This window comes from Lissotriton helveticus, chromosome 1_2, assembly GCF_964261635.1.
Source record: "Lissotriton helveticus chromosome 1_2, aLisHel1.1, whole genome shotgun sequence".
In the NCBI taxonomy this organism is placed as follows: domain Eukaryota; kingdom Metazoa; phylum Chordata; class Amphibia; order Caudata; family Salamandridae; genus Lissotriton; species Lissotriton helveticus.
Window position 1 is genome coordinate 153,341,957 of NC_136058.1, and position 27,370 is coordinate 153,369,326.

A 27,370-nucleotide genomic window follows, 5' to 3' on the forward strand; every position below is an offset into this window, starting at 1 on the left:
CCCCTATCACTGCCCAGGCCGGCCGTACTTTCTCTTTACACGGGCGCCCATTCCTGAATCACTTGAAATCTCTCCACATTATTTGCATTTTGTTAATTAAAAAAATTAACTACAACACAGCGTTGCACATTTTTCTCGACTTCGGAAGGATGAGTCCCAATCTCATTTGTGCAAAGTGTTGTAATGGGATTATTGGAGAGTTAGAGAAACGTGCTCACAATACTTTTACGCGATGCTTGCTTCATTCGGCATTATGCTCAGTAGTGGATCGGATACTTTAATTTATCATGTAGGTCTCCGCTGCCAAAGAAATTCCACATGCCCGACGGCGTCTCTATCAGCCACACATGAGGCAAGGTTAATGTTGATATTTTACCGGACATAAGACTGTATCAACATGTACATGTTGCTGCGCTATGTTTACTGCGCTTTTCAAATAATTTGCTGCGTTTTAACAGAGTGCATCCAAAATATAAGCTGTATGTCTCACTGCTTGTTAAAGTTTTCAATTCTTCTCTACCTTTCCAGAAATTTTCGTTAAGTTGTCTTAAGTGCCATTAATTGCCGCCCAGGCCGGCCGTACTTTCTCTTTACACGGGCGCCCATTCCTGAATCACTTGAAATCTCTCCACATTATTTGCATTTTGTTAATTAAAAAAATTAACTACAATACAGCGTTGCACATTTTTCTCGACTTCGGAAGGATGAGTCCCAATCTCATTTGTGCAAAGTGTTGTAATGGGATTATTGGAGAGTTAGAGAAACGTGCTCACAAGTTACATTTTTATGCAAATCATCTGAGTAAATAAACAATAGCATGGTGCCGTTTGCGTCCTTGACTTGATCTGGTTTTTATTTTTATTTTGCTATTATTCTCACAAAGGCTAAGGTCTGCCTACTTTAGTATTAAGTGCTATACGTCGCATAAGCAACAGCTAACCATTCACTCACCCACGCAACGCCACTCACCCACGCAACGCCACTCACCCACGCAACGCCACTCACCCTTGCAACGCCACTCACCCTTGCAACGCCACTCACCCTTGCAACGCCACTCACCCACGCAACGCCACTCACCCACGCAACGCCACTCACCCACGCAACGCCACTCACCCACGCAACGCCACTCACCCACGCAACGCCACTCACCCACGCAACGCCACTCACACACGCAACGCCACTCACCCACGCAACGCCACTCACACACGCAACGCCACTCACACACGCAACGCCACACACACACGCAACGCCACACACACACGCAACGCCACACACACACGCAACGCCACACACACACGCAACGCCACTCACACACGCAACGCCACACACACATGCAACGCCACACACACATGCAACGCCACACACACATGCAACGCCACTCACACATGCAACGCCACTCACACACGCAACGCCACTCACACACGCAACGCCACTCACACACGCAACGCCACTCACACACGCAACGCCACTCACACGCAACGCCACTCACACGCAACGCCACTCACACGCAACGCCACTCACCCACGCAACGCCACTCACCCACGCAACGCCACTCACCCACGCAACGCCACTCACCCACGCAACGCCACTCACCCACGCAACGCCACTCACCCACGCAACGCCACTCACCCACGCAACGCCACTCGCACACGCAACGCCACTCGCACACGCAACGCCACTCGCACACGCAACGCCACTCGCACACGCAACGCCACTCGCACACGCAACGCCACTCGCACACGCAACGCCACTCGCACACGCAACGCCACTCGCACACGCAACGCCACTCACACACGCAACGCCACTCACACACGCAACGCCACTCACACACGCAACGCCACTCACCCACGCAACGCCACTCACCCACGCAACGCCACTCACCCACGCAACGCCACTCACCCACGCAACGCCTACTTTAGTATTAAGTGCTATACGTCGCATAAGCAACAGCTAACCATTCACTCACCCACGCAACGCCACTCACCCACGCAACGCCACTCACCCACGCAACGCCACTCACCCACGCAACGCCACTCACCCACGCAACGCCACTCACCCACGCAACGCCACTCACCCACGCAACGCCACTCACCCACGCAACGCCACTCACCCACGCAACGCCACACACCCACGCAACGCCACACACCCACGCAACGCCACACACACACGCAACGCCACACACACACGCAACGCCACACACACACGCAACGCCACTCACACACGCAACGCCACTCACCCACGCAACGCCACTCACCCACGCAACGCCACTCACCCACGCAACGCCACTCACCCACGCAACGCCACTCACCCACGCAACGCCACTCACCCACGCAACGCCACTCACCCACGCAACGCCACTCACCCACGCAACGCCACTCACCCACGCAACGCCACTCACCCACGCAACGCCACTCACCCACGCAACGCCACTCACCCACGCAACGCCACTCACCCACGCAACGCCTACTTTAGTTTTAAGTGCTATACGTCGCATAAGCAACAGCTAACCATTCACTCACCCACGCAACGCCACTCACCCACGCAACGCCACTCACCCACGCAACGCCACTCACCCACGCAACGCCACTCACCCACGCAACGCCACTCACCCACGCAACGCCACTCACCCGCAACGCCACTCACCCGCAACGCCACTCACACACGCAACGCCACTCACACACGCAACGCCACTCACACACGCAACGCCACTCACACACGCAACGCCACTCACACACGCAACGCCACTCACACACGCAACGCCACTCACACACGCAACGCCACTCACACACGCAACGCCACTCACACACGCAACGCCACTCACACACGCAACGCCACTCACACACGCAACGCCACTCACAACGCAACGCCACTCACAAACGCAACGCCACTCACAACGCAACGCCACTCACAACGCAACGCCACTCACAACGCAACGCCACTCACAACGCAACGCCACTCACCACGCAACGCCACTCACCACGCAACGCCACTCACCACGCAACGCCACTCACCACGCAACGCCACTCACCACGCAACGCCACTCACCCACGCAACGCCACTCACCCACGCAACGCCACTCACCCACGCAACGCCACTCACCCACGCAACGCCACTCACCCACGCAACGCCACTCACCCACGCCACGCCACTCACCCACGCCACGCCACTCACCCACGCCACTCACCCACGCACGCCACTCACCCACGCCACGCCACTCAGCCACGCCACGCCACTCAGCCACGCCACTCAGCCACGCCACTCAGCCACGCCACTCAGCCACGCCACTCAGCCACGCCACTCAGCCACGCCACTCAGCCACGCCACTCAGCCACGCCACTCAGCCACGCCACTCAGCCACGCCACTCAGCCACGCCACGCCACTCAGCCACGCCACGCCACTCAGCCACGCCACGCCACTCAGCCACGCCACGCCACTCAGCCACGCCACTCAGCCACGCCACGCCACTCAGCCACGCCACTCAGCCACGCCACGCCACTCACCCACGCCACGCCACTCACCCACGCAACGCCACTCACCGCCACTCACCCACGCAACGCCACTCATCCACGCAACGCCACTCACCGCCACTCACCCACGCAACGCCACTCATCCACGCAACGCCACTCATCCATTTGCAAAACGAAAAATGTCAAACTCTTCTATTGCGAGACCTATTGCATTTTCAATGCTTGTTTCTCCATTTTTGGTCTCGCAGGCCTAGCGCTGGAGCGTGCATGCGCTTCTCTCTCTGTGAGACATATTATGGTAGAGTGGATTTTACAAAAGGACTTGACACCCCGCCCATGTTTGTTATTGGTTAGCGTCATCATTTATGTAACACACAGGCTTCTAATTGAGACTCAGGCTTTTTTGTTACCGCCCTGTCTCCTTTTAACTCCGCCCATCTGGATTGGATCGTTTACTTGCGGAAATTACAGTGTGCCTTAAAGGTCTGGCTCAGCAGTATTTTCTTTCACTCATGTTTGGCAATGGCATCTGCGTGTTCATTTTTGTATCAGCTTTCACTCAAGTGAAAGCACAATGCAAATAGAAAACAAGCTGCTGCCTTTGCGCTATGGCGAGAGCTTGTATTGTTCTGCTGTGCCTTTTGCAGACTTACGTCGGGTTGGTCTGGTGTATGCTCAGGGTGGTGGTGGGGCTGGGGGTGTGAATGGGGGTGGGGGTGTGAATGGGGGCGTTCGCGCACACACAGCCAGTGTTCCAAGTGTTACCTTAAAAATGGCCATAACCCGAAGTTCCGGATTGCACCCCATTGGTGTGTTAGCTATTGTCGTCTAATATCACCATGACGACTAGGACACTTTTTGCTTTGACATTTCAGAGATATTTTGTTGCAAACAAAGTGCTAGGAGCAAATTCGGTGAGTGGGGGAAGCAACAGGCGCTAATGTGTTAACAGTTAACTGTTACCCTTCCCATCAGGCACTTCAACCCCACAATGATGTCACCCGGCTCCTTGGTGGTGTGGGGTGATAGCGAACAGTGCTGCGGTGGTTCGGGAGTGCCTGGGGCGTGTTGCTTGTGCAGACCCGGCCTTATAAGCTTGTTTGCAGAGTCACTGTTTGTGCCGTGCCACATCTAAGATGTGCACAGTCAGCATTTACTCTCTGGCGCTCTCGGCTGACTCCACCGGAGTCTGACCCATGGACCGAAACATGGTGCAACGCTCCTTCCTGGTGCACAAAGCCGGCGCTAGCGCCTCCACGGTGCCATAAAAACACAGCCGCCAGTGCTCTTGAACCGCCCTTTGGAGCAGACAAAATGCCGGTGTAATAATATGGTGGGACATGATGGCCTGAGCCTGCGTAGCTGGGCCTGGTGAAAGGAGTATCTCTGCGTGCTGTGGAGGGGATCCCCTCCCCCACTCCCCCGGGGGGCGTTCTATCCGAGGTGATCTCAGCAGATAACACCGGGGAGGGGGTGCCCCGGTAAAGGAGACAGACACCTGACCCTGTCTTCATCTGCATGCTGTCAGTTATTGCCCCATTCAGGGATGCTGCCCGTGATGGCGCAACAGGCTCCCCGTGTCGCTCTCCTCTGTAAAACGGTAACAATATGGTATGTTTCAAAACATCTGAATAGCGCTCTGCTGCCACTACAGTGGCCTTGCAGCGCTGTTCTAGTTTGAGTACTTTAACTCCTTGATCTCCGGGATAGCAGAACCGCTAGACCGTTTTTTAGGTCGAGCAGACGTACTCTCAATGCGTGAGCATTGAGAGTGTCTGTCTCGACAACTATTGTTGCCCGTTAATGGGAATGTGGACACCGATGTGGACGAGCGTTTCCTTCGCGGTTTTCACCGCGGGAGCGCGCGTCTCACCCGCGCATGCGCAGAGTAACTCAGCCATTTTTTTTTTTATTTTTTTTCCCCAGCCCCGAACCGAATCAGGTATCAGAGTGCTTTACATATAGGCAGCCCCCACCCCTCTGCATGCGCACACACAGGCGAGCGCATGCACACGCAGGCACACACATACAGGCACACGGCAGACACTCGCTCACACACACCCCCCTCCCCCACAGTCACACACACGCACTCCAGACACATACACACACGCACGCACACACACATACACAGCCCGCCCCCCCCCCCCTGCTCAGCAACCCACTCACCGGCTTCATTCCTGCGGCGGCTCTCCTCAGCTGCAGGGCCCGGCAGCAGGACTCTTCTTCCCTCCTTCGGCACCCGCAGGGTAGGCTCCTGCCAGCTCCGGTGCTTGAAACGCGGCTCCGGCTCCTGCCAGCTCCGGGGCTTGAAACGCGGCTCCCATCGCGGCTCTTCCGTTGGAGGCGGGGTAGGCTCCCGCCCTCCTACTTCCTGTTTCCTGTTGTCGCGCCGGCCTGCCTGACTTCCTGGTCGCAGGCCGGCACAGTGACGGCGGTGATTTGCGGTACTAATTAATTTAGTTATTTATGCATTTTTATATAGCGCGGACTTTACCCGAAGGCGGGATTTATTTCTTTATGTATTTATGCATTTTTTTTATTATGCCGAGTTGATTTGGGCAAATGAAGGAGCAGGCCTTTGCAAAATGAAACACGGGCTTTTTGTGCGGAATACACAATATTTTGAGGTAGCTAGAGAGAGTATTTGTTGCTTTGTTCGCGTTTTTCACAGTTATTAGGATTTCCCCACCATTTCTCTGCTTAAAAAAACATCATCTTTCTCCCATTCGCTTCACGGAGCGCAGAATATCTTCCAGATGTTCCCTCCATTTCTGCAGATGGCAGTGCTCATCTTAGAAAGAATGCTCAAGAAAAGTCGTCCGTGGAAAGGACACAACGCCGTTTCTGGTGTTGTTTAAGTGAGTTGGGGGAAATATAGATTGCCAGGTAGCGCTTCAAAGGTGTTGTGCAGGTACGTGTGCTAGCTTTACACGTCTCAGCCGAAAAGGGCTGCCCGCCTTCGAATTTGGAAGCTAACCCGGGGTTTGGGGGTGACACCGTGACAGCATGAAGGATCCGTGGAGGGAACGCTAGTTGGACCCGTCAGGGCCTCCGCGTGTGGTTGGAGTTATCGGTTTCCTTTAGACAGCAGGCCCGTTAGTTAGCTGTCATATGGGACGCAATTTGGGTAGCCCGGGCACGCGGTGGGCGTTCTCTAACGCTTACTAGGTATCTGTGTAGCATGTACTGACCTTGGGTGTAAGTGGCAGTGGTTAGATCCGCACTCTGTTACTGCAATAGTTGTGCCCACGGCCCTCCACCCGGCATGATAAACGTTTGCGGCATTAGTGGCTGAGTGGGGCCTGTTTCTAAAGGCACCCATTCACATGGTATTCTGAGTTCGGGAGCTTGAAGAAAGCAACAAATAGTTAATCAACATATGTAAATAGAGCTGCAAAAAGTGACAAGTCCGTCTCTAAAGAAAAGCCCGGACGATAACTGTACATTGTTATGTAGCTAAAAGTAAAATTAGTATAAGTTGGTTGTCTCACTAAAAGCACATCCTTTAAAATGTTTTAGACAAAGAAAGGATTCAATTTTTCATAGCTTGACATTGATTTGCCATGGTTGTAACAAGTCAGACCAACACATAATTACACGCCACACAATTACACTCTACTGAATACAACATACACTCCACATAATACGTAATTCCACTGTGCTCAACGCAACATACACTCCAAATACCACTCCGCACCACATAATTACACGTCACATAATTACACTGCACTCAATGCAACATACATTCCAAATACCACTCTGTGCCACATAATTACACGCCACATAATTACACTCTACTGAATGCAACACACACTCCACAGAATACCACTCAGTGCCACAATTACACGCCACATAATTACACTGCACTCAATGCAACGTACACTCCAAATACCACTCTGTTCCACATTACAAGCCACATAATTACACTGCACTCAATGCAACATACACTCCAAATACCAATCAGTGCCACATAATTACACGCCACATAATTACACTGCACTCAACTCAACATATACTCCAAATAACACTGTCACATAATTACACGCCTCATAATTACACTCTACTGAATGCAACACACTCCACACAATACCACTCAGTGCCACATAATTATGCTTCATAACTACATTGCACTCAATGCAACATACGCTCAGTACCACTCAGTGCCACATAATTACACTGCACTCAATGCAACATACACTCCAAATACCACTCAGTGCCACATAATTACATGCCACATAATTACATTGCACTCAATGCAAAATACACTCCAAATACCACTCAGTGCCACATAATTACACACCACATAATTACACTCTACTGAATGCAACACACCACACAATACCACTCAGTGCCACATAATTATGCTTCATAACTACACTGCACTCAATGCAACATACACTCCAAACAATACCACTCAGTGCCACATAATTACATGCCACATATTTAGACTCTACTGAATACAAAATACACTCCAGACAATACCACTCAGTGTCACATAATTATATGCTAAATAATTAGACTGCGCTCAATGCAACATACACTCCAAATACCACTCAGTGCCACATAATTACACACCCCATAATTACACTACACTCAATGCAACATACACTCCAAATACCACTCAGTGCCACATAATTACACGCCACATAATTACACTGCCCTCAATGCAACATACACTCCAAATACCACTCAGTGCCACATAATTACATGCCACATAATTACACTGCACTTGATGCAACATACACTCCAAATACCACTCAGTGCCACATAATTACACACCACATAATTACACTGTACTGAATGCAACACACTCCACACAATACCACTCATTGCCACATAATTATGCTACATTGTTATTAGTAATATCAATACATTTAAGTCACGTAAATACAACACATATTGCATTACAAATGCTATAGGTGTCACATTTGCGAAAGTTAAAACTATTGGCATTGTAAATAACAAAGCTATTAATTTCGCTATTTTCAAAACCAACACATAAATATAAAATTTGTCATTTACAATACCAACAGCTCAAACTTTCCTAATGCGAGACCTATTGCATTGCAAATGCTTGTTTTTTTTTTGGCAGGCTCATCAGCAGCGTTGTGAATGTGATTAATTTGGCGAGCTTCGAGCACTTGTTTTGTTGCGTAACTCTTTGAGGTGTTTGCAGGGGGCTGAGCAGGAAACAATAGCAGCCCCTCCCCTTCCATAAGAGACAGAGGAGCCAGCAGCTGACCCAGGCTTTCCAAAACTGGCCCGGACTATCGTGCATTTAAGTGATTTAAATCTAGACTAATTTGTTCCCTTTGGCTTCTTTATGCGCTTGCATTTGATGACGAGCAGAGTTACAATAATTAATCTTCCTGCTCTCGTTTCAAAAAACATTTTGGTTGGCGCTTTGCAGTATTCTGTTGTAATTGTTAAAAACTCACGGCTTAACTAATGTATTTACTTTAACTCAGGCTCAAGCACTTCAAATGTGTCTCAGCCTTGCAAATGAGCTCCCTGCCAGAAACATGGCCAACAACCTAGCTTTAATTCTCGTCAATAGTTTCTGTACCGTGCTGATAGAAGCTCACTGTACCAGTTTTAATTCCACGAAGTGTACATGCATTTGAGCTCGTTGCTGTTCTCTAAAACATGCTATAGTATATTCCCTTCCTGATCGGGTATTACGTTTTTTTTTTAAATCTTGACCACTACGTTTTTAGAAAAAGAAATATGCATCCAGTCAGGGCACAAGTCCTAAACAAGCATTTGCAATGCAATAGGTCTCACATTTACGCCAGTGTAAGCTATTGACATTGTAAATGACAATGCCTTTTATTTATGTTTAAAAAAACAAATAAAATGCATTGTAATTTGCAATGTCAATAGCTCAAACTCGCAAAAATGCTTGTTTAAATAGTTTTACTGCTCTAAGATGGCACTCACCTATTGCAGCATAATCGTCGTGACCCTGGCACCCATCTTTGAGTGGGTGTTCTTTGCTAGAAATCACATTCTAAAATTTTCGTCCATGTATGCACATGCATACAAATGCAAACACGCGTTTGCAATGCAATATGTCTTGCATTTGCGAGAGTGTAAGCTATTGGCATTGTAAATGTCAATGCCTTTTATTTATCGATTTTGATAGCTAACCCAAAAATGAAAGGCATTGTTATTTACAATGACCGGAAGGAGCAATAAACAAGAAGATATCCGCACAAATGGCAAAGTGGCCAGTAAAGCAAAGCAAGAAACTGTGGATGGACGGGTGGATGGACAGACAAATGGATGGTCAGATGAATGGAAATAGGTGGGGACGGACGGTTGTGTCAGGATAGCAGAGGGTAGATGCTCCTGAATGGAACTCCTCCCACCTTGCTTTCTCCAGGATCTCTACTTCAATCCTAGGGAGCCTGCTGTCCCCCCGAAAAATGGCAGGCCTGACTGTCTTCTAAAGGCTGCTGTAGAGGAGCAGCCTCCTTCTCAGGGGAACATGTGGCATGATATGCTGTAACCGGATGCCATAGCGGATGTTACCGGGCCCCCGGTCATATTTGAAGTGAGCGTAGCTCCTGCCATTCTCGCACTCAGTGCTTTTAGGCTGTGCAGTTTGTGGTGTTGATCATTAAACCTCCTTCCACCTATGCGGGCCGAGCTTTGATTAGCTCTGCAGCACTGCAATACGGAAGGTCCAACCCTGGGCAGCCTCTGAAGCATCGACTTCTATTGACTTAGAGGTTGGCACATCGCTCACTGGAGCGAGACAGCGGTGGCTCCTCTGTAGCCTCTGTAGATAGTGGAGGGTAGGGGGTCGTAATGTGGTGATAAGCCATCTTTAGGGTTTCATTCATGTTCGTAGAGCGGAGACAACCCACAGGCAAGGTGGATGTTGACATCTTGTTTCCCCTCACCATTCTAATATGATTCCCATAGAGGCCATCATGATGTGTCCTGATCTCCCTGACAATAACTAGACGGCTCACTGCAACCATCTCTATTCAGTCTTGGGATCGTTATGGCAGCCATGTTCTAAGGAAAAATGTCAGCCCACCCATCCTTTTTTTAGATTTCAGTTTTACAGTCCTCACAATTCTTCCCAGTAAAAACTATAATGATCTGTATAAACATGTTTTTTGTGAGAGGTCAGGGTAAACTAATGTTACTGTGTAAATTGTTTTATGCATTGTTAACCATGAAACTGTTTTTTTGTAAACTGCTTGCATGTATTAGTATCTGTTTTTATGTAAAGTGCTTTGATACCCCTTGAGTCTTGGTCACACTATATAAAACTGCAAAAATAAATTAATCAAATGGATGGCTCTTTGCACTTGTTACGTGATATTCGGGCAGGTAATTATGCAGTCACCACTCTCAGAGATGCTAGGTGCCACTGCTAACAAAAGTTTCAATGACATTTTTTCATGGTGACCTTGGGTGTACCTTGTCCTTCAATAAACACGTCAGTTTGGTCATTCGTGCCTAGAGAGTGAAGCCACACAATCCACTGCCTGTGGTGTACTCTTGATTCTTGTTACCTGTTATCCACCACATAGTTGCTTCCCGATGGAAGAAGGAAGAGGATCTATGCAGCTGTGTCCCTTAGGGAGAAATATTGCAGCAAGAATAGATGCAGCATACGTTTAGGTCCCCGTCCTAGGACAAGGTCTTCCACAAGAACCGTGATCTTCACTTGCTACCACGTATGCTCAATGCACTTATTATTATTTTCAGAAGTAATCAATGATCAATGCTTAATTTGAGCAGGTGGTTTCCGGTGCTCAGGACCCTCAATTATGAAAGTCTGTCACATGATGGCACCTTTTCTCTGAACTGGAGGTGAACACCATAACTATTGTTTATTAAGTCGATATACATAAAAATTACTAATATCTGCGGGCCAAGGCATTGTTAAAGATTTGGGGACCTGGAATATGGTGAGTTGTCAACTTTGTAGGGTGTTACGGTTAGTAGTTGTGTTGGCTCTGCCAATGATGGCACTAGCAGGTGCAATAGGTGGTGCAATCTGCAACAGCCTTCTGACGAGGGCCATTGCACTTATGTATTCTTTTTCTTTCTTTTTTTTTTTTTACTTTTACAAATTAAGCACTGTTGAGGACAGAAAGCTGTCAACCCGCAAGACAAGTTTTCATTCGTCAATCGAGTAGACAAATCTGCTACTCTGGCCATGGACTTCAGGTCGTATAGTTTTTATTGCTATTTTTCCCCTATTGAAGTCTGAAATATATATTTTGTGACTTTATTCAGGATATCGTCCATGTAGCGCTACAAACCAGCTCCTCATTTCACAGGGCCAGGGTGCGGTTCCTGTTTGTACTCCATGCCAGCATGAGGTACTGCTAAAGTACATGGGTCAAAGGAATGTAATGAACCGATGCCCTTCTCATGTCCTTCGAAATGACTATGCAATTTCCAGTTACTTAAAATTAAACAACAGGTTAATTTGCCAGGCCTAATGATTAATTGATTTTGGAAAACCATGACTTCACATTACCGAGGCACACAATAGTATAGGCACTACACACCCTGTCTGGTCACTTTTTTTTCTATTTATCTGTGTGTTTTCCACATGACTCAAAAACTCTGGAATAAACTAAAAGGAACACTGTGCTTATCTGGTCCCCTAGAGTAAGAGGCGTTTGCATATTACGAAAGACTGAAGCATTTGGAAACATTCTCCACAGAAGGGTTCTGTTGCAGAGGCCAACGAGATTCCCGCTAGTTTCAGGAGCGCCTCGAAAGCTAGCGCCTCACTTGCGCAGTTTACTGCTTTTTGAAGCACAGGATGGCACGTTCGGCAAAACAGCACACTGACGTGAACTTGGAACAGTACAAGGCACTACACAAACTGGAATAATACGCAACACGTGTGGCCATTTCTTTAATTTCTAGGCCTACTGCCTGTGTGAACTATATTCTTGTGTTCAGGGCTTCATGATGGCATTAAACATCGTCTTCAAATAACTAGCTAATAAAAATAGAGTTTGGCGAGCCACGTCATTGAAAAAAAAGGCACGGCTGCCTGCCTCTAATTGTTCAATATTGTATATTTTTCTGCGCTCGTTACTAAAAACATATTACGTTGAAAAAATACAGTCTAGTAAGCTGTTCCTCAATTAAAAAAAAAAAGTATGTTTTTTGTAAGCGGCGCAGCACGCCACCTGTGCAGCTCTGGTTACTAAAAGCATACAAGATTTAAAATAAGCAGCCGCTATTGTCCCGGCTGCGCACGTAGTCCTGCTTACAGTAGGAAAAAAGAAAACAGTACTTGCAGACTAATAAACACCACCGTGTAACAGCCGAAGTAAAAGGGCCAGTAGCCATGGGAGGTTACAAATGAAGAAAAGGACGTACTAAGGAGGGACTAACATGCCTATTTAGGAATCAGAAGACCGCATTTACGAAGCATTTACGAAGGACAAAGACACAAGCCAATGAAAAATATGGCCGGGGCTTCTCTCCCGTACTGAACTACAACAGATTATCTATCGCCAGAGCAGCTCTTCCACGCTGGCTCAGGCTCGACCTAAAAAGCATTGGCAACTCCTTTCGCTCACCATTTTAAAGTTGATACCTATTGAAATGCAGGTTACCCTGTGTGTGCTGCTACATTACAGCTATTCACATTTTTAGGTATCGCCTACAGACAGCTTTTGCGATCTGTGTAAAGACATTAAATGACAGAAAAATAGGAGCTTTCTGTCCCTCTTGCTGTTGATTATTTTGATTATTATTTTTTATCTCTTGTTTCCCTGCTTTATATTCAATGGCTTTTCTCCGTATTTTTTTGATTGTCCCACCTCTAAAGCATTTTTTGTACTCTGTTCTGATGGGATGACTTGTATCCTTCTTTTTACTTCTTGCATTCAGAGAACTTCTTATTTCTTTTTCTTTCAGCACTACGTTGGAGTCCATGTGTTTTCTTTCTCTCTTCCTCCATTTGCAGTTTTTCAAATCAAATATCCACCCCCTGTGCGCTCTATGTTGCTACTTTATCCCCCTTGCCAACTCCTCCATTTGATTCGCCACTCTTGGCAAGCTTTTTTTTTAAATTTATTTATTTGCTTTTTTCCTCCTTCCTTCCCACTTCAAGCTCCTCTGTTACCATTATGCCCCCCCTCCCATTGCTCCCGCCAGACCCACATTGACTTCTCACCCTTCTTGTTCCTTTGTTGCTCCTTCACCTTACCTATTAGTGTTCCTGCTCTTCTTTTTTTTTTTTTTTAAAGTACATTTTTTAGAGGCACTCCGCATCTGCAATTTGTTACTGGGCTGCCCCGGTTTATGTCTCTCCTACATAGCGCATGCGATGTGCTGCGAGACGTACCTTTGGTTCTTGTGTTGGCTCCTCCCTGGAGCATAAACTAATTGCATATGTTCCTCCTTGTCTTTGTTTGTCTTCGTCTTTTGCACTAATTTTTTTATTTCTTAAGCGTTTCAGTATTATTCCTGTTTGTGCAATGTGCTTTCCTGTTCTTAACACAGACATTCAGCTTCTTATTTAGGTTTCTTTCACCCCCGTATTCCATCTGACGCTTTAGTTACTTACACCCACAATTCTGCTACTCTGTGCTGCTTTACGCCGCTCCACTCTATGACACTCCACTCAAATCAACTCTGCTCTACAACACTCCACTCCACTCTATGCCACTCACTCTGTCTCTCTACTCTGCACAATGTTATTCTATGCCATACTGCTTTACACCGCTCCACTCTATGCAACCACTCTGCTTACGCCACTCTGCTCTACACATTGCCATTCTACACCACTCCACCCTACACATCTCTACACTGCATCCCTCCAGTCTGCTCTACTTAACTCTGTGCCACTCTACTCCCTCTATGCCACTCCACTTTACACCACTCTGCGCCACTCCACTCTACAACACCCTACTCCAAGCCACTCCACATAGTGCCTTTCTATGGTTCCCTATGCCCACTTCACCCTATGCCCACTTCACCCTATGCCCACTCTACTGTGCCCCTCCACGCCACTCTGTGATTCTACCCTACAGCACTCCACACCAATCTAATCTAAGCTACTCTGCTCTATGCCACTCTGACACTCCATTCCACTCTACCACACACTACTCTGCCTCAACTTAATGACACTCCACTCTGTCACTCCACTCCATTATATGCTGTAATACTCTACACCAGTCAACTAACATTCCCACACCACCATGATGTATTGTTTAGGCATATTTGAAACCAGTATACTGCTTGTTTTCTGAAAGTAAAGAACTTTTGTAATTCTCTGCTTTCACCTGTGCAAACATTTGTATAAATTGCTCAGTAACCAGTAGAATTTGCATGCAGTTTCGGTACACGTTGTCCTTTCCTAGTCATTGTACCTTCAAATTGGGCCAGCACCCAGTGAGGCTGTGTGAATTTGGAGGACTAGCTGTCTCAGAAGTGCTGTGCCACAAGGAATGTATGAATAGCTTTCATCATTGCACACATATGCATTACCAATCAACACATGCACATACACCTACATATCAAAGAGAGTTTAACGCTAAATTGTTACTGCCCCACAATGCATCCTCTTCACTTTTGACCATGTCTTTACAGCTGTTGGCAATGAGACCAAAAATTCATCTTCTTTACCCTTTGACACTGGTGAGATCGATTTGGACTGACATGATGGGCTCTGCACATGGTTTTATAACATCCTCATGGACTTTCTACCTTCAAGCAGATGACGACAAAATTGTGGTATTCCAGGTATTGTGCATTCTCTTGTAAATTAAGAGCATTGCTTTCTGACATGTTACCTGAATGCTTTGAACTAGAAGGGCAGCACAAATGTTTAATGCGAAAAACATGTACCTCTGCTCTTACTGGTAGAGATTTAGCGATGAATAATGAACAATGGTCCAGTGGATTGACATGCGTACTGTGTAATGCACATGTCCATTGATTCATTTTTGTACTGTCACAAGGGTGAAATAAATCCAACCAGCACCCTCACCACCAGCACCTCATTTTATGTAATGGATTATTTGTAAAGTTTCAGCAGCATTTTTACTCTAGCTTTGGAGTTAACACTGCTTTTGTAGTAATGGTAATACTCATAGGAGACCAGCACTAGGCTTGTGTTTTGGGTTTTTAGTTATTAAGCAGTTTTTAGGTCTCGCCTGTCGATGCGCATGCGCATCGAGCAAGCGAGACTATAGGGGCTCATCCAGACTTTATCTAACTTTCAAGGAATCGTGGCGATTCCTTGCAGTGCCCGTGACTTTTAAGCTCAATGCGCATGTGCATTGAGCTTAAAAGCGCGTGCACAGCCGCCCGCATTCCTCCGACACCTTTGAAGTGAAACTTAGCTTCACTTCAAAGGCCCGGCTTGTTCACACCCACATGCCGCTCTGCCCCGCTCCGCCCCCTCCCCTGAGTCATCCTGCCTGCCCCTTCCCGCCGTGTCGCATTTCTCCTCCCCCCTCCCCTCTCCCCTCTCCCCTCTCTTCCCTCCGTCTTGTTTTCTTTGATGCTGGTATTGCTGGCAGCGGCATTGCGCTTGGAGGGACAGCAACAACATAAAACTGACCATGAAGTTAATCACAGGACCCTGCAGCCGAAGGCTTCGTGCACTGAGCCCTCCCGGCATACACATAATTTTATCGCTCTCTTTCTCTCGCGCTCTCCCTACATCTATAGCTCCCCCTCCCTCTCTCCTGTCTTCCTCTGTCTCACTCTAACTGTGTTCCTCCCTCTGTCTCACTCCCCCTCTCTTTTTCCTCCCCCTCTCTTTTTCCTCCTCTCTCCCTCCCTCTCCGTCTCGCAGCTTAGATTCACGTTTCTGCCTGTTTCACTCTCTCTTCCAACTCTCACCCCCCTCTCCATTTACTTACACAAATCTCGCAGATACCCCAAGCAGCGGTGCACGCAGTACCAATCCTTCTGTTATGCCACATCTCGCAGCTTAGATTCTTTCGCTCTTTCTTTTAACTCTCCACGTTTCTGCCTGTTTCACTCTCTCTTTTAACTCTCACCCCCCTCTCCATTTACTTACACAAATCTCGCAGATACCCCAAGCAGCGGTGCACGCAGTACCAATCCTTCTGTTATGCCACATCTCGCAGCTTAGATTCATTCGCTCTTTCTTTTAACTCTCCACGTTTCTTCCTGTTTCACTCTCTCTTTTAACTCTCACCCCCCTCTCCATTTACTTACACATATCTCGCAGATACCCCAAGCAGCGGTGCACGCAGTACCAATCCTTCTGTTATGCCACATCTCGCAGCTTAGATTCATTCCCTCTTTCTTTTAACTCCCCACGTTTCTGCCTGTTTCACTCTCTCTTCCAACTCTCACCCCCCTCTCCATTTACTTACACAAATCTCGCAGATACCCCAAGCAGCGGTGCACGCAGTACCAATCCTTCTGTTATGCCACATCTCGCAGCTTAGATTCATTTGCTTTTTTTTTTAACTCTCCACGTTTCTGCCTGTTTCACTCTCTCTTTTAACTCTCACCCCCCTCTCCATTTACGTTTCTGCCTGTTTCACTCAGCCACGCAACGCCACTCAGGCACGCAACGCCACTCAGCCACGCAACGCCACTCAGCCACGCAACGCCACTCAGCCACGCAACGCCACTCAGCCACGCAACGCCACTCACCCACGCAACGCCACTCAGCCACGCAACGCCACTCACCCACGCAACGCCACTCACCCACGCAACGCCACTCATGCACGCCACTCACACACGCAACGCCACGCACACATGCAACGCCACTCAGCCACTCACTGCCACTCTGCCACGCAACGCCACTCAGCCACGCAACGCCACTCACCCACGCAACGCCACTCAGCCACGCAACGCCACTCAGCCACGCAACTCACCCACGCAACTCACCCACGCAATGCCACTCACCCACGCAACGCCACTCACCCACGCAACGCCACTCACCCACGCAACGCCACTCACCCACGCAACGCCACTCAGCCACGCAACGCCACTCAGCCACGCAACGCCACTCACCCACGCAACGCCACTCACCCACGCAACGCCACTCACCCACGCAACGCCACTCACCCACGCAACGCCACTCACCCACGCAACGCCACTCACCCACGCAACGCCACTCTGGCACGCAACGCCACTCTGGCACGCAACGCCACTCTGGCACGCAACGCCACTCTGGCACGCAACGCCACTCTGGCACGCAACGCCACTCTGGCACGCAACGCCACTCTGGCACGCAACGCCACTCTGGCACGCAACGCCACTCTGGCACGCAACGCCACTCTGGCACGCAACGCCACTCTGGCACGCAACGCCACTCTGGCACGCAACGCCACTCTGGCACGCAACGCCACTCTGGCACGCAACGCCACTCAGCCACGCAACGCCACTCACCCACGCAACGCCACTCACCCACGCAACGCCACTCTGGCACGCAACGCCACTCTGGCACGCAACGCCACTCTGGCACGCAACGCCACTCTGGCACGCAACGCCACTCTGGCACGCAACGCCACTCCCCCACGCAACGCCACTCCCCCACGCAACGCCACTCCCCCACGCAACGCCACTCCCCCACGCAACGCCACTCAGCCACGCAACGCCACTCAGCCACGCAACGCCACTCACCCACGCAACGCCACTCACCCACGCAACGCCACTCACCCACGCAACGCCACTCACCCACGCAACGCCACTCACCCACGCAACGCCACTCACCCACGCAACGCCACTCACCCACGCAACGCCACTCAGCCACGCAACGCCACTCAGCCACGCAACGCCACTCACACGCAACGCCACTCACACGCAACGCCATTCACCCACGCAACGCCACTCACCCACGCAACGCCACTCACCCACGCAACGCCACTCACCCACGCAACGCCACTCACCCACGCAACGCCACTCTGGCACGCAACGCCACTCAGCCACGCAACGCCACTCAGCCACGCAACGCCACTCACACACGCAACGCCACTCACACACGCAACGCCACTCACACGCAACGCCATTCACCCACGCAACGCCACTCAGCCACGCAACGCCACTCAGCCACGCAACGCCACTCAGCCACGCAACGCCACTCAGCCACGCAACGCCACTCACCCACGCAACGCCACTCACCCACGCAACGCCACTCACCCACGCAACGCCACTCACCCACGCAACGCCACTCACCCACGCAACGCCACTCACCCACGCAACGCCACTCACCCACGCAACGCCACTCACCCACGCAACGCCACTCACCCACGCAACGCCACTCACCCACGCAACGCCACTCACCCACGCAACGCCACTCACCCACGCAACGCCACTCACCCACGCAACGCCACTCTGGCACGCAACGCCACTCACCCACGCAACGCCACTCACCCACGCAACGCCACTCACCCACGCAACGCCACTCACCCACGCAACGCCACTCACCCACGCAACGCCACTCACCCACGCAACGCCACTCACCCACGCAACGCCACTCTGGCACGCAACGCCACTCTGGCACGCAACGCCACTCAGCCACGCAACGCCACTCACCCACGCAACGCCACTCACACACGCAACGCCACTCACACGCAACGCCATTCACCCACGCAACGCCACTCAGCCACGCAACGCCACTCAGCCACGCAACGCCACTCAGCCACGCAACGCCACTCAGCCACGCAACGCCACTCACCCACGCAACGCCACTCACCCACGCAACGCCACTCACCCACGCAACGCCACTCACCCACGCAACGCCACTCACCCACGCAACGCCACTCACCCACGCAACGCCACTCACCCACGCAACGCCACTCAGCCACACACAAACACTTACCACCACAACAACACTTCAATCACGATCAACATCTCCCCCTCAACCCCTTACTTACCCTCACTCTCACTCATCCTCAATCACCCTCAACACCTCACCCTCACTCACCCTCAACGCCTCACTCACCCTCATAGCCTCACCCACCCTCAACGCCTCACACTGACTCACCCTCAATCTCACTCACACTCAACGCCTCACCCTCACTCACCCTCAACACCTCACCCTCACTCACCCTCAACACCTCACCCTCACTCACCCTCAACACACTATCACACTACAACCACACAAAAAAACAATTACCACCACAGCACCACTCATCACCACTGCAGCAATCAAAGGTCATACAATAACAACATGTACGCTTTTAACAGTCACACACACACAACAACAGCTATCAATGGCCACTTTCACCAGGCATACACACACAACAGTCATCAGTACTGCAGTATTATGTCAAAATGAGACTGTGTGTTTGCAAAATACGGATGTGGAAGTGCAGAGTGAAGCAGTGTTGTTGCTCAATGGTACTGTGGGGCTGCAGAAAGATAAAGTGGTATTGCTGCATGTTGCATTCGTGGACATCAGTGATGCCATTGTTGGGAGAACTGCAACTGTTGTGGTGCTGAGTTATGCTGTGGTGGTAATTATTAAACACCATCACAACACCACTCATCACTAGCACAGAACAACACATCCCAACTACAGCATTACTAAGCACCACACACTCACATGCCCACACGCTCACACACCCCCACCCTCACACACATCCACACTCACACACTCTCACACATCCTCGCACACCCACTCACATTCTCAATAAGCCTCATAGCCTCACGCTCGCCAACAATCACTCACTCTCACCCTCACACCGTCACCCTCACACCATCATCCACTCACCCTCAACACCTCACCCTCACTCACCATCAACACACTATCACACTACAACCACACACAAACACTTACCACCACAGCACCAATCATTACCACTACAGCATTACTCAGCAGACAAACGACATACAATCCAAACATGTGCGCTTTTAACAGGCACACACACTAATAGCTAGCAATGGACACATTCACAAGGCGTACACACACAACAGTCATCAGTGCATCCTTTCACCATGCATACACCCACACAAACAGCCATCAATCCACGCTTTCAACAGTCACACACACCACCAGCCTGAAGTGCACGCTTTAGAACAACTTTTTGTACGTTGCACACAGAATTACAGCTATACAAGCATGCTTTGGTGCTGTACAGTACTGCAGTTCTATGTCTAAATGAGACTGGGGGAGTTCTAAATACGGCTCTACTGGCAATGAGTGATGATCTCATGTCGCTCAATTGTAGTGTGGGGTTGCAGAATGTTAATAATGTGCTATTGCTGCAGAAATGGACATAAGGGATGCCGTGCAAGAGAAAATTACTACACACAAGGAAAGTGCGACCGAAAAACACGTACGCCAAAACGAAACTCAATCCATGCCAAAGAATAAAACTAAATAGCAGCCATTGATAAAATACTAAACACACTCTAATGAGAGGAGCCAGACAGAAAATACGTACGAGCAAAGCAAAACCAAATACAATAATTACATTAACATCAATAAAAGGAAAGGCATAAACAAAAGTATAAGAACTCACAAAGGCACTTTTTCATAATATGCAAATAAAATTGTCATTACCTGTCGATCGTAGCAGCTCATTCCCTGAAATGTAGAAAATATAAAAAAAAAACACAACAAAGAGAACATTCACAGTGCATACATTATACTTTTAACTACAACAAGCAACTAACAAAAAAAATGAATAGCGGCGAAACAAGTCACATACCGGTACAAATGACACAAGCAAAAGCTAAGTCAGAGGGAAAATAAACATCACAGTGCCACCTCAGGCGAAACGGAACTACTGAAACTACATACCAGGAAGACACTAGCAAAGATTACTCAATGCATCCCAAAGAATCTACTTAAACACGAGCCAACATTCGCATAAAGATCAAGAAAAATTCAAAACACAAGGAAAGTGAGCGAGAAATAACAAGGGACGCAATTTCAAAGACATAACACATACAAACATAAACATTGCTTTATGTAACATTTCGAAAAAACTATATTTTTCAAACATATATCTTTTAGAACAGTACTAAGGAATATTGTAACTCAAAACTCGATAATACACATGGCGCAATACAAATAAAACACTCATACATCCTAATAAAACATTATTAATAATACGTATATACACACACGTATTAATACATTCAAATTCATGTACTCACTTTTAATAAATGTACATCTTACCAGTCAGACGACGCAGCAACAAACACGGAGGAATAACACACCTTTACCGCACGAACATTCACATCAATTTGGAAAAAGCCCCGTTGACGCATGTCAAATGCAACGCTACGTCACACAACGTAGAGCTGCGATTGGCTAAAAATTACGTAACGCTCATAATTACATCACCATCAATTAAAAAATAGAACGCTAACATCCCTTACGTAACAAACGTAAAGGGAATACATTGCGTAATACCCTTTACTAGAACAGAAAAACAAAAACTTTTAATTACATACACTACATAATTTTAGAAACGTATACACAAGCCAAGTGCGACCAAAAAACACGTACGGCAAAACGGAACACAATCCATGGCAACAAATACACCGAAATAGCAGCCATTGATAAAATAAAAATCAAATGCAAGAAGCCAGGCAGAAAGTACATGCGAGCAGAGAGACCTAATAAAATAATTACATTAGCTTTACAATAAGCAAATCAATAAACAAAAGTATAAAAGTCACAAAGACACGCTTTAATATTATGCAAATTAATTTGTCATTACCTGTCCATCGTAGCAGCTCATTCCCTGAAATAAAGAAAATATAAAAAAGAAAACACACAAAGAGAACATACACAGTGCATACATAAAACTTTTCACTACAACAATAAACAAACAAAAAAAAAAACTGTGCACGCACTACCAATCCTTCCGTTATGCCAGATCTCACAATCTTCCATCACACACTGAGCTGCTCCAGCACAGGCAACGGCAATGCAAGCTTCACTCAAACACGGAGCAGGTACAGCACAGGCAACAGCATTCCCTTACACATGGAACAGGTACAGCACCGAGAGCTGCAGTGCAATCTTCCCTCACACATACATCAGGTACAGCACAGCCGGCAGCAGTGCAAGCTTCCCTCACACACAGAGCAGGTACAGCACAGGCAGCAGCAGTGCAAGCTTCCCTCACACATAGATCAGGTACAGCACAGGCGGCAGCAGTGCAAGCTTCTCTTACACATGCAACAGGTACAGCACTGACAGCAGCAGTGCAAGCTTCCATCACACACGGAGCAGGTATAGCACAGGCAACGGCAATGCAAGCTTCACTCAAACACGGAGCAGGTACAGCACAGCCAACAGCAGTGCAAGCTTCCCTTACACATGGAACAGGTACAGCACCGACAGCAGCAGTGCAAGCTTCCCTCACACATAGATCAGGTACAGCACAGGCGGCAGCAGTGCAAGCTTCACTCGAAAACAAGGAGCAGGTACAGCACAGGCAACAGCAGTGCAAACTTCCCTTACACATGGAACAGGTACAGCACCGACAGCAGCAGTGCAAGCTTCCCTCACACATAGATCAGGTACAGCACAGGCGGCAGCAGTACAAGCTTCCCTCACACACAGAGCAGGTACAGCACAGGCAGCAGCAGTGCAAGCTTCCCTCACACATAGATCAGGTACAGCACAGGCGGCAGCAGTGCAAGCTTCCCTTACACATGCAACAGGTACAGCACCGACAGCAGCAGTGCAAGCTTCCATCACACACGGAGCAGGTATAGCACAGGCAACGGCAATGCAAGCTTCACTCAAACACGGAGCAGGTACAGCACAGGCAACAGCAGTGCAAGCTTCCCTTACACATGGAACAGGTACAGCACCGACAGCAGCAGTGCAAGCTTCCCTCACACATACATCAGGTACAGCACAGGCAGCTGCAGTGCAAGCTTCCATCACACACGGAGCAGGTATAGCACAGGCAACGGCAATGCAAGCTTCACTCAAACACGGAGCAGGTACAGCACAGGCAACAGCAGTGCAAGCTTCCCTTACACATGGAACAGGTACAGCACCGACAGCAGCAGTGCAAGCTTCCCTCACACATACATCAGGTACAGCACAGGCAGCTGCAGTGCAAGCTTCCATCACACACGGAGCAGGTACTGCACAGGCAACGGCAATGCAAGCTTCACTCAAACACGGAGCAGGTACAGCACAGCCAACAGCAGTGCAAGCTTCCCTTACACATGGAACAGGTACAGCACCGACAGCAGCAGTGCAAGCTTTCATCACACATACATCAGGTACAGCACAGGCGGCAACAGTGCAAGCTTCCCTCACACACGGAGCAGGTACAGCACAGCATACCCTCAGACCCTCACCCTCAACACCTCACCCTCACTAACTTCACCCTTATCACCTCACCCACAATTCCACACCCTCACTCACCCTCACCATCACTCACCCTCACTCACACTCAACACATCACCCTCATCTACACTCAACATCACCATCACTCACCCTCAACATCTCATCCTTAACACCTCACTCTTAACACCTCACTCACCCTCACTCATCCTCAACAAGTCACACTCACTCACCCTTAACACCTCACCCTCACCCTCAATACCATTCAACACCTCACCCTCACCTTCACTCAACATCACCCTCACTCACCCTCAACGACTCACCCTCAGTTACACACACTAACACTCAAAAACGCAACAGCACTCTGCCTCTCCATCATTCACACTCTATCCATCATTCACACACTATCCATCTTTCAGAAACTCTGCATCATTCACCCACTCACCATCATTCACCCAATCTCCATCATTCACCCAATCTCCATCATTCACCCAATCTACAGCATTCACCCAATAGACAGCATTCACCCAATAGACAGCATTCACCCAATCTGCAGCATTCACCCAATCTGCAGCATTCACCCAATCTGCAGCATTCACCCAATCTGCAGCATTCACCCAATCTGCAGCATTCACCCACTCTGCAGCATTCACCCACTCTGCAGCATTCACCCACTCTGCAGCATTCACCCACTCTGCAGCATTCACCCACTCTGCAGCATTCACCCACTCTGCAGCATTCACCCACTCTGCAGCATTCACCCACTCTGCAGCATTCACCCACTCTGCAGCATTCACCCACTCTGCAGCATTCACCCACTCTGCAGCATTCACCCACTCTGCAGCATTCACCCACTCTGCAGCATACACCCACTCTGCAGCATTCACCCACTCTGCAGCATTCACCCACTCTGCAGCATTCACCCACTCTGCAGCATTCACCCACTCTGCAGCATTCACCCACTCTGCAATTTGAGGAATGTTAGGCCATTTTCTTACACATAAAGAAATTTCAGGACGGAAAACAAGGGGGTCGACGGAGTATAGCATCAGATACGTTAGACACAAAAAAAACTTAACATCATTGACCTAAAAGGATGCAAGGATGTTAATCAGTCTTCGGGCCAAAAAGTAAATTTAATTCGTACGATATTACAACAATATTACACAAAGGAAACAAATACAAATATGTGGCAGGAAGCGAGGACGAGGAGATACAAAGACACAAGTGAAACAGGCAACTTTTTCGCCGGGCAATAAACAAGCACTATTCATCCGGAGAATGGGACGGTTTAAAGACAGTAGTCAACAGTTACACAAAAAACCGGACGCATACAACAATAGCACTTCTTCTCACGGAATTCCGTCTAATATAAAGCAAATATGACGAAATAAACAAAAATTCAGAAACAATCAAATTTTTCAGAGGGAAATAAACAAGAACGATTCATCCGGAAAATGGGACGCATTGAATACAATAGTCGAGATTTACACAAAAAAAGAAACGCTTAACACAATAGCATTTATCCAGACGGAATTAGTTCAAATACAATAAAACATATTACGAACATAGAAAGAGTCAGTCACAAAAATCTAACGAAAAATACATTAGTTCACTGTACATGTCGTTCATACATTGCTAAAAATACTACAGTCAGCAAAGACACAAAGTTTCATTTCATACTTCAAGTACGTCAATAACAAATTATCCGACTACTTCAGCATCACACAAAAAAATAATAAAAAAACAACTTACATCAATATATTACAACACATTTACCACTTCGAAATGAAACAAACCCCTTTTGTATGTCAAATTACCAAAAAAAGGACATTAATACATTACATTACAGTTTAACAAAACATATGCATTACACATCGCCAATAAAAAACACTACTTTATGTTACATTACAAACATTTACAAATATTACGAGTGAATTAAATAAATTTAGCAAGTATTTAAATTTTACATAGTATATATACTACATTACATTACATTAAAATAAACTTAGGAATACATTCTTACCTGTCAAACGACGCAGCAACACCACCGGGACAAGAACACGCCTTCCGCACACCAACATTCTCGATCAATGGGGAATTCAACGGTTGACGTATGCAAATCGGAACGCTACGTCAAAAACGTCGCGCTCCGATTGGCTAGAAAAATACGTAAACAAAAAACACACACAACTCAAAAATAAACTAGACCGCTAAACATAGCAGACGTCGACGTGACGCTATACGTCGGCCATTTAAAAAAAAAAATAAAAACGAGACTACACAAACATGTTACAAAACATACACATAGTTAGTACAATACATACACATTTAAAATTACATACTAATATACACATAAGACTGAAGTAATACAAAGGGGACACCTTTAGTTACAAACAACACATTACTTAATTATTATTAACATATACACACACTCTTAACATCACCCTCACACAACAAAACTATCACACTCTTTCACACACGCTCAGTAACGCTAAAACAACATCTCCCTCATACACCATCACACACCTTCAGCCTCACACACACTTACTCACCCTCACACTAACACACTCACACACTCTCTTACGCAAATAACTTCACTCATCCTCCCCCCCTCACACCCCCTAACACTCTACGCGATTGCAGCCTGGAATCCCTGATAAATTTTCTTGTATCCGTGGCTGGCATTCAGTCATCCCAACGTAAACTGGTGCATTTGTCTTTTCTTTGCTGAAAATAATTTTCTATACTTCTATTGCATGATTGATTGAAATACTTTATCGGACAATCGTTCACATTCTAGATAGGCAACTTGTACATCACACCCCTCGATGCATTTCGGGTTCGCGCCTTGTCCTTCCTCAAATGGTAAATACTTTTAGGGATGAAAAGGCGCCGGGTCCTGCTGCGTTGTTTTCATTTATATTTCAGACTCGTGCTGTCAATGTCTCAACTACGCTTAAACACACAGGACAAAAAATGACAGTTTATTAAATGTATAATTCTGTTTTTATCAGCTCTGAAGTAGCCTCCCTACCGAGCGAGTGCTATTTTATAACAATAAATACAACACATAAGCTCACAATTTTTTTTGTAAAATGTACCTATCGCATTTCATTCTTTTTCACATATAAGAAGATAATTGGGCTTTTCACGGGCAATCAGTAAGACGCTACCTCACCCTCACTGACACTCACTCACACTCAATCACTCTCACCCTCACTCACCAGCAACACCTCACCCTCAACGCCTCACCCTCAAATCCTCACTCACCCTCACTCTCACTCATCCTCAATCACCCTCAACATCACACACTCACTCACCCTCACTCACCCTCAACACCTCACCCTCACTCACCCTCAACTCCTCACTCACCCTCATTCTCACTCATCCTCACTCAACCACCCTCAACTTCAATGACCCTCAACGCCTCACCCAACACCTCACCTTCACTCACCATCAACATCTCACCCTCACTCACCCACAAAACATCAGCCTCAACACCTCACCCTCAATCACTCACCCTCAACAATTCACCCACACTCACCCTCCCTCACCCTCAATTCCTCACCCACACCCTCAACACTTCACCCTAAACACGTCACTCATCCTCAACGCCTCCCCCTCCCCTCACTCACCCTCACC

The 27,370-nt window shown here is 48.0% G+C and overlaps 1 protein-coding gene across 1 annotated transcript in view; it reads left to right on the forward strand.

Annotated features, from left to right (window-relative positions):
• TMEM59 (transmembrane protein 59) overlaps nt 1–27,370 on the forward strand; it is a 186,836-nt gene that overhangs the window by 88,760 nt on the left and 70,706 nt on the right. The window contains exon 4 of the mRNA XM_078670389.1: nt 15,058–15,210. Coding sequence (XP_078526515.1) covers nt 15,058–15,210 — 153 coding nt within the window. The remainder of the gene's footprint in view (nt 1–15,057; nt 15,211–27,370) is intronic.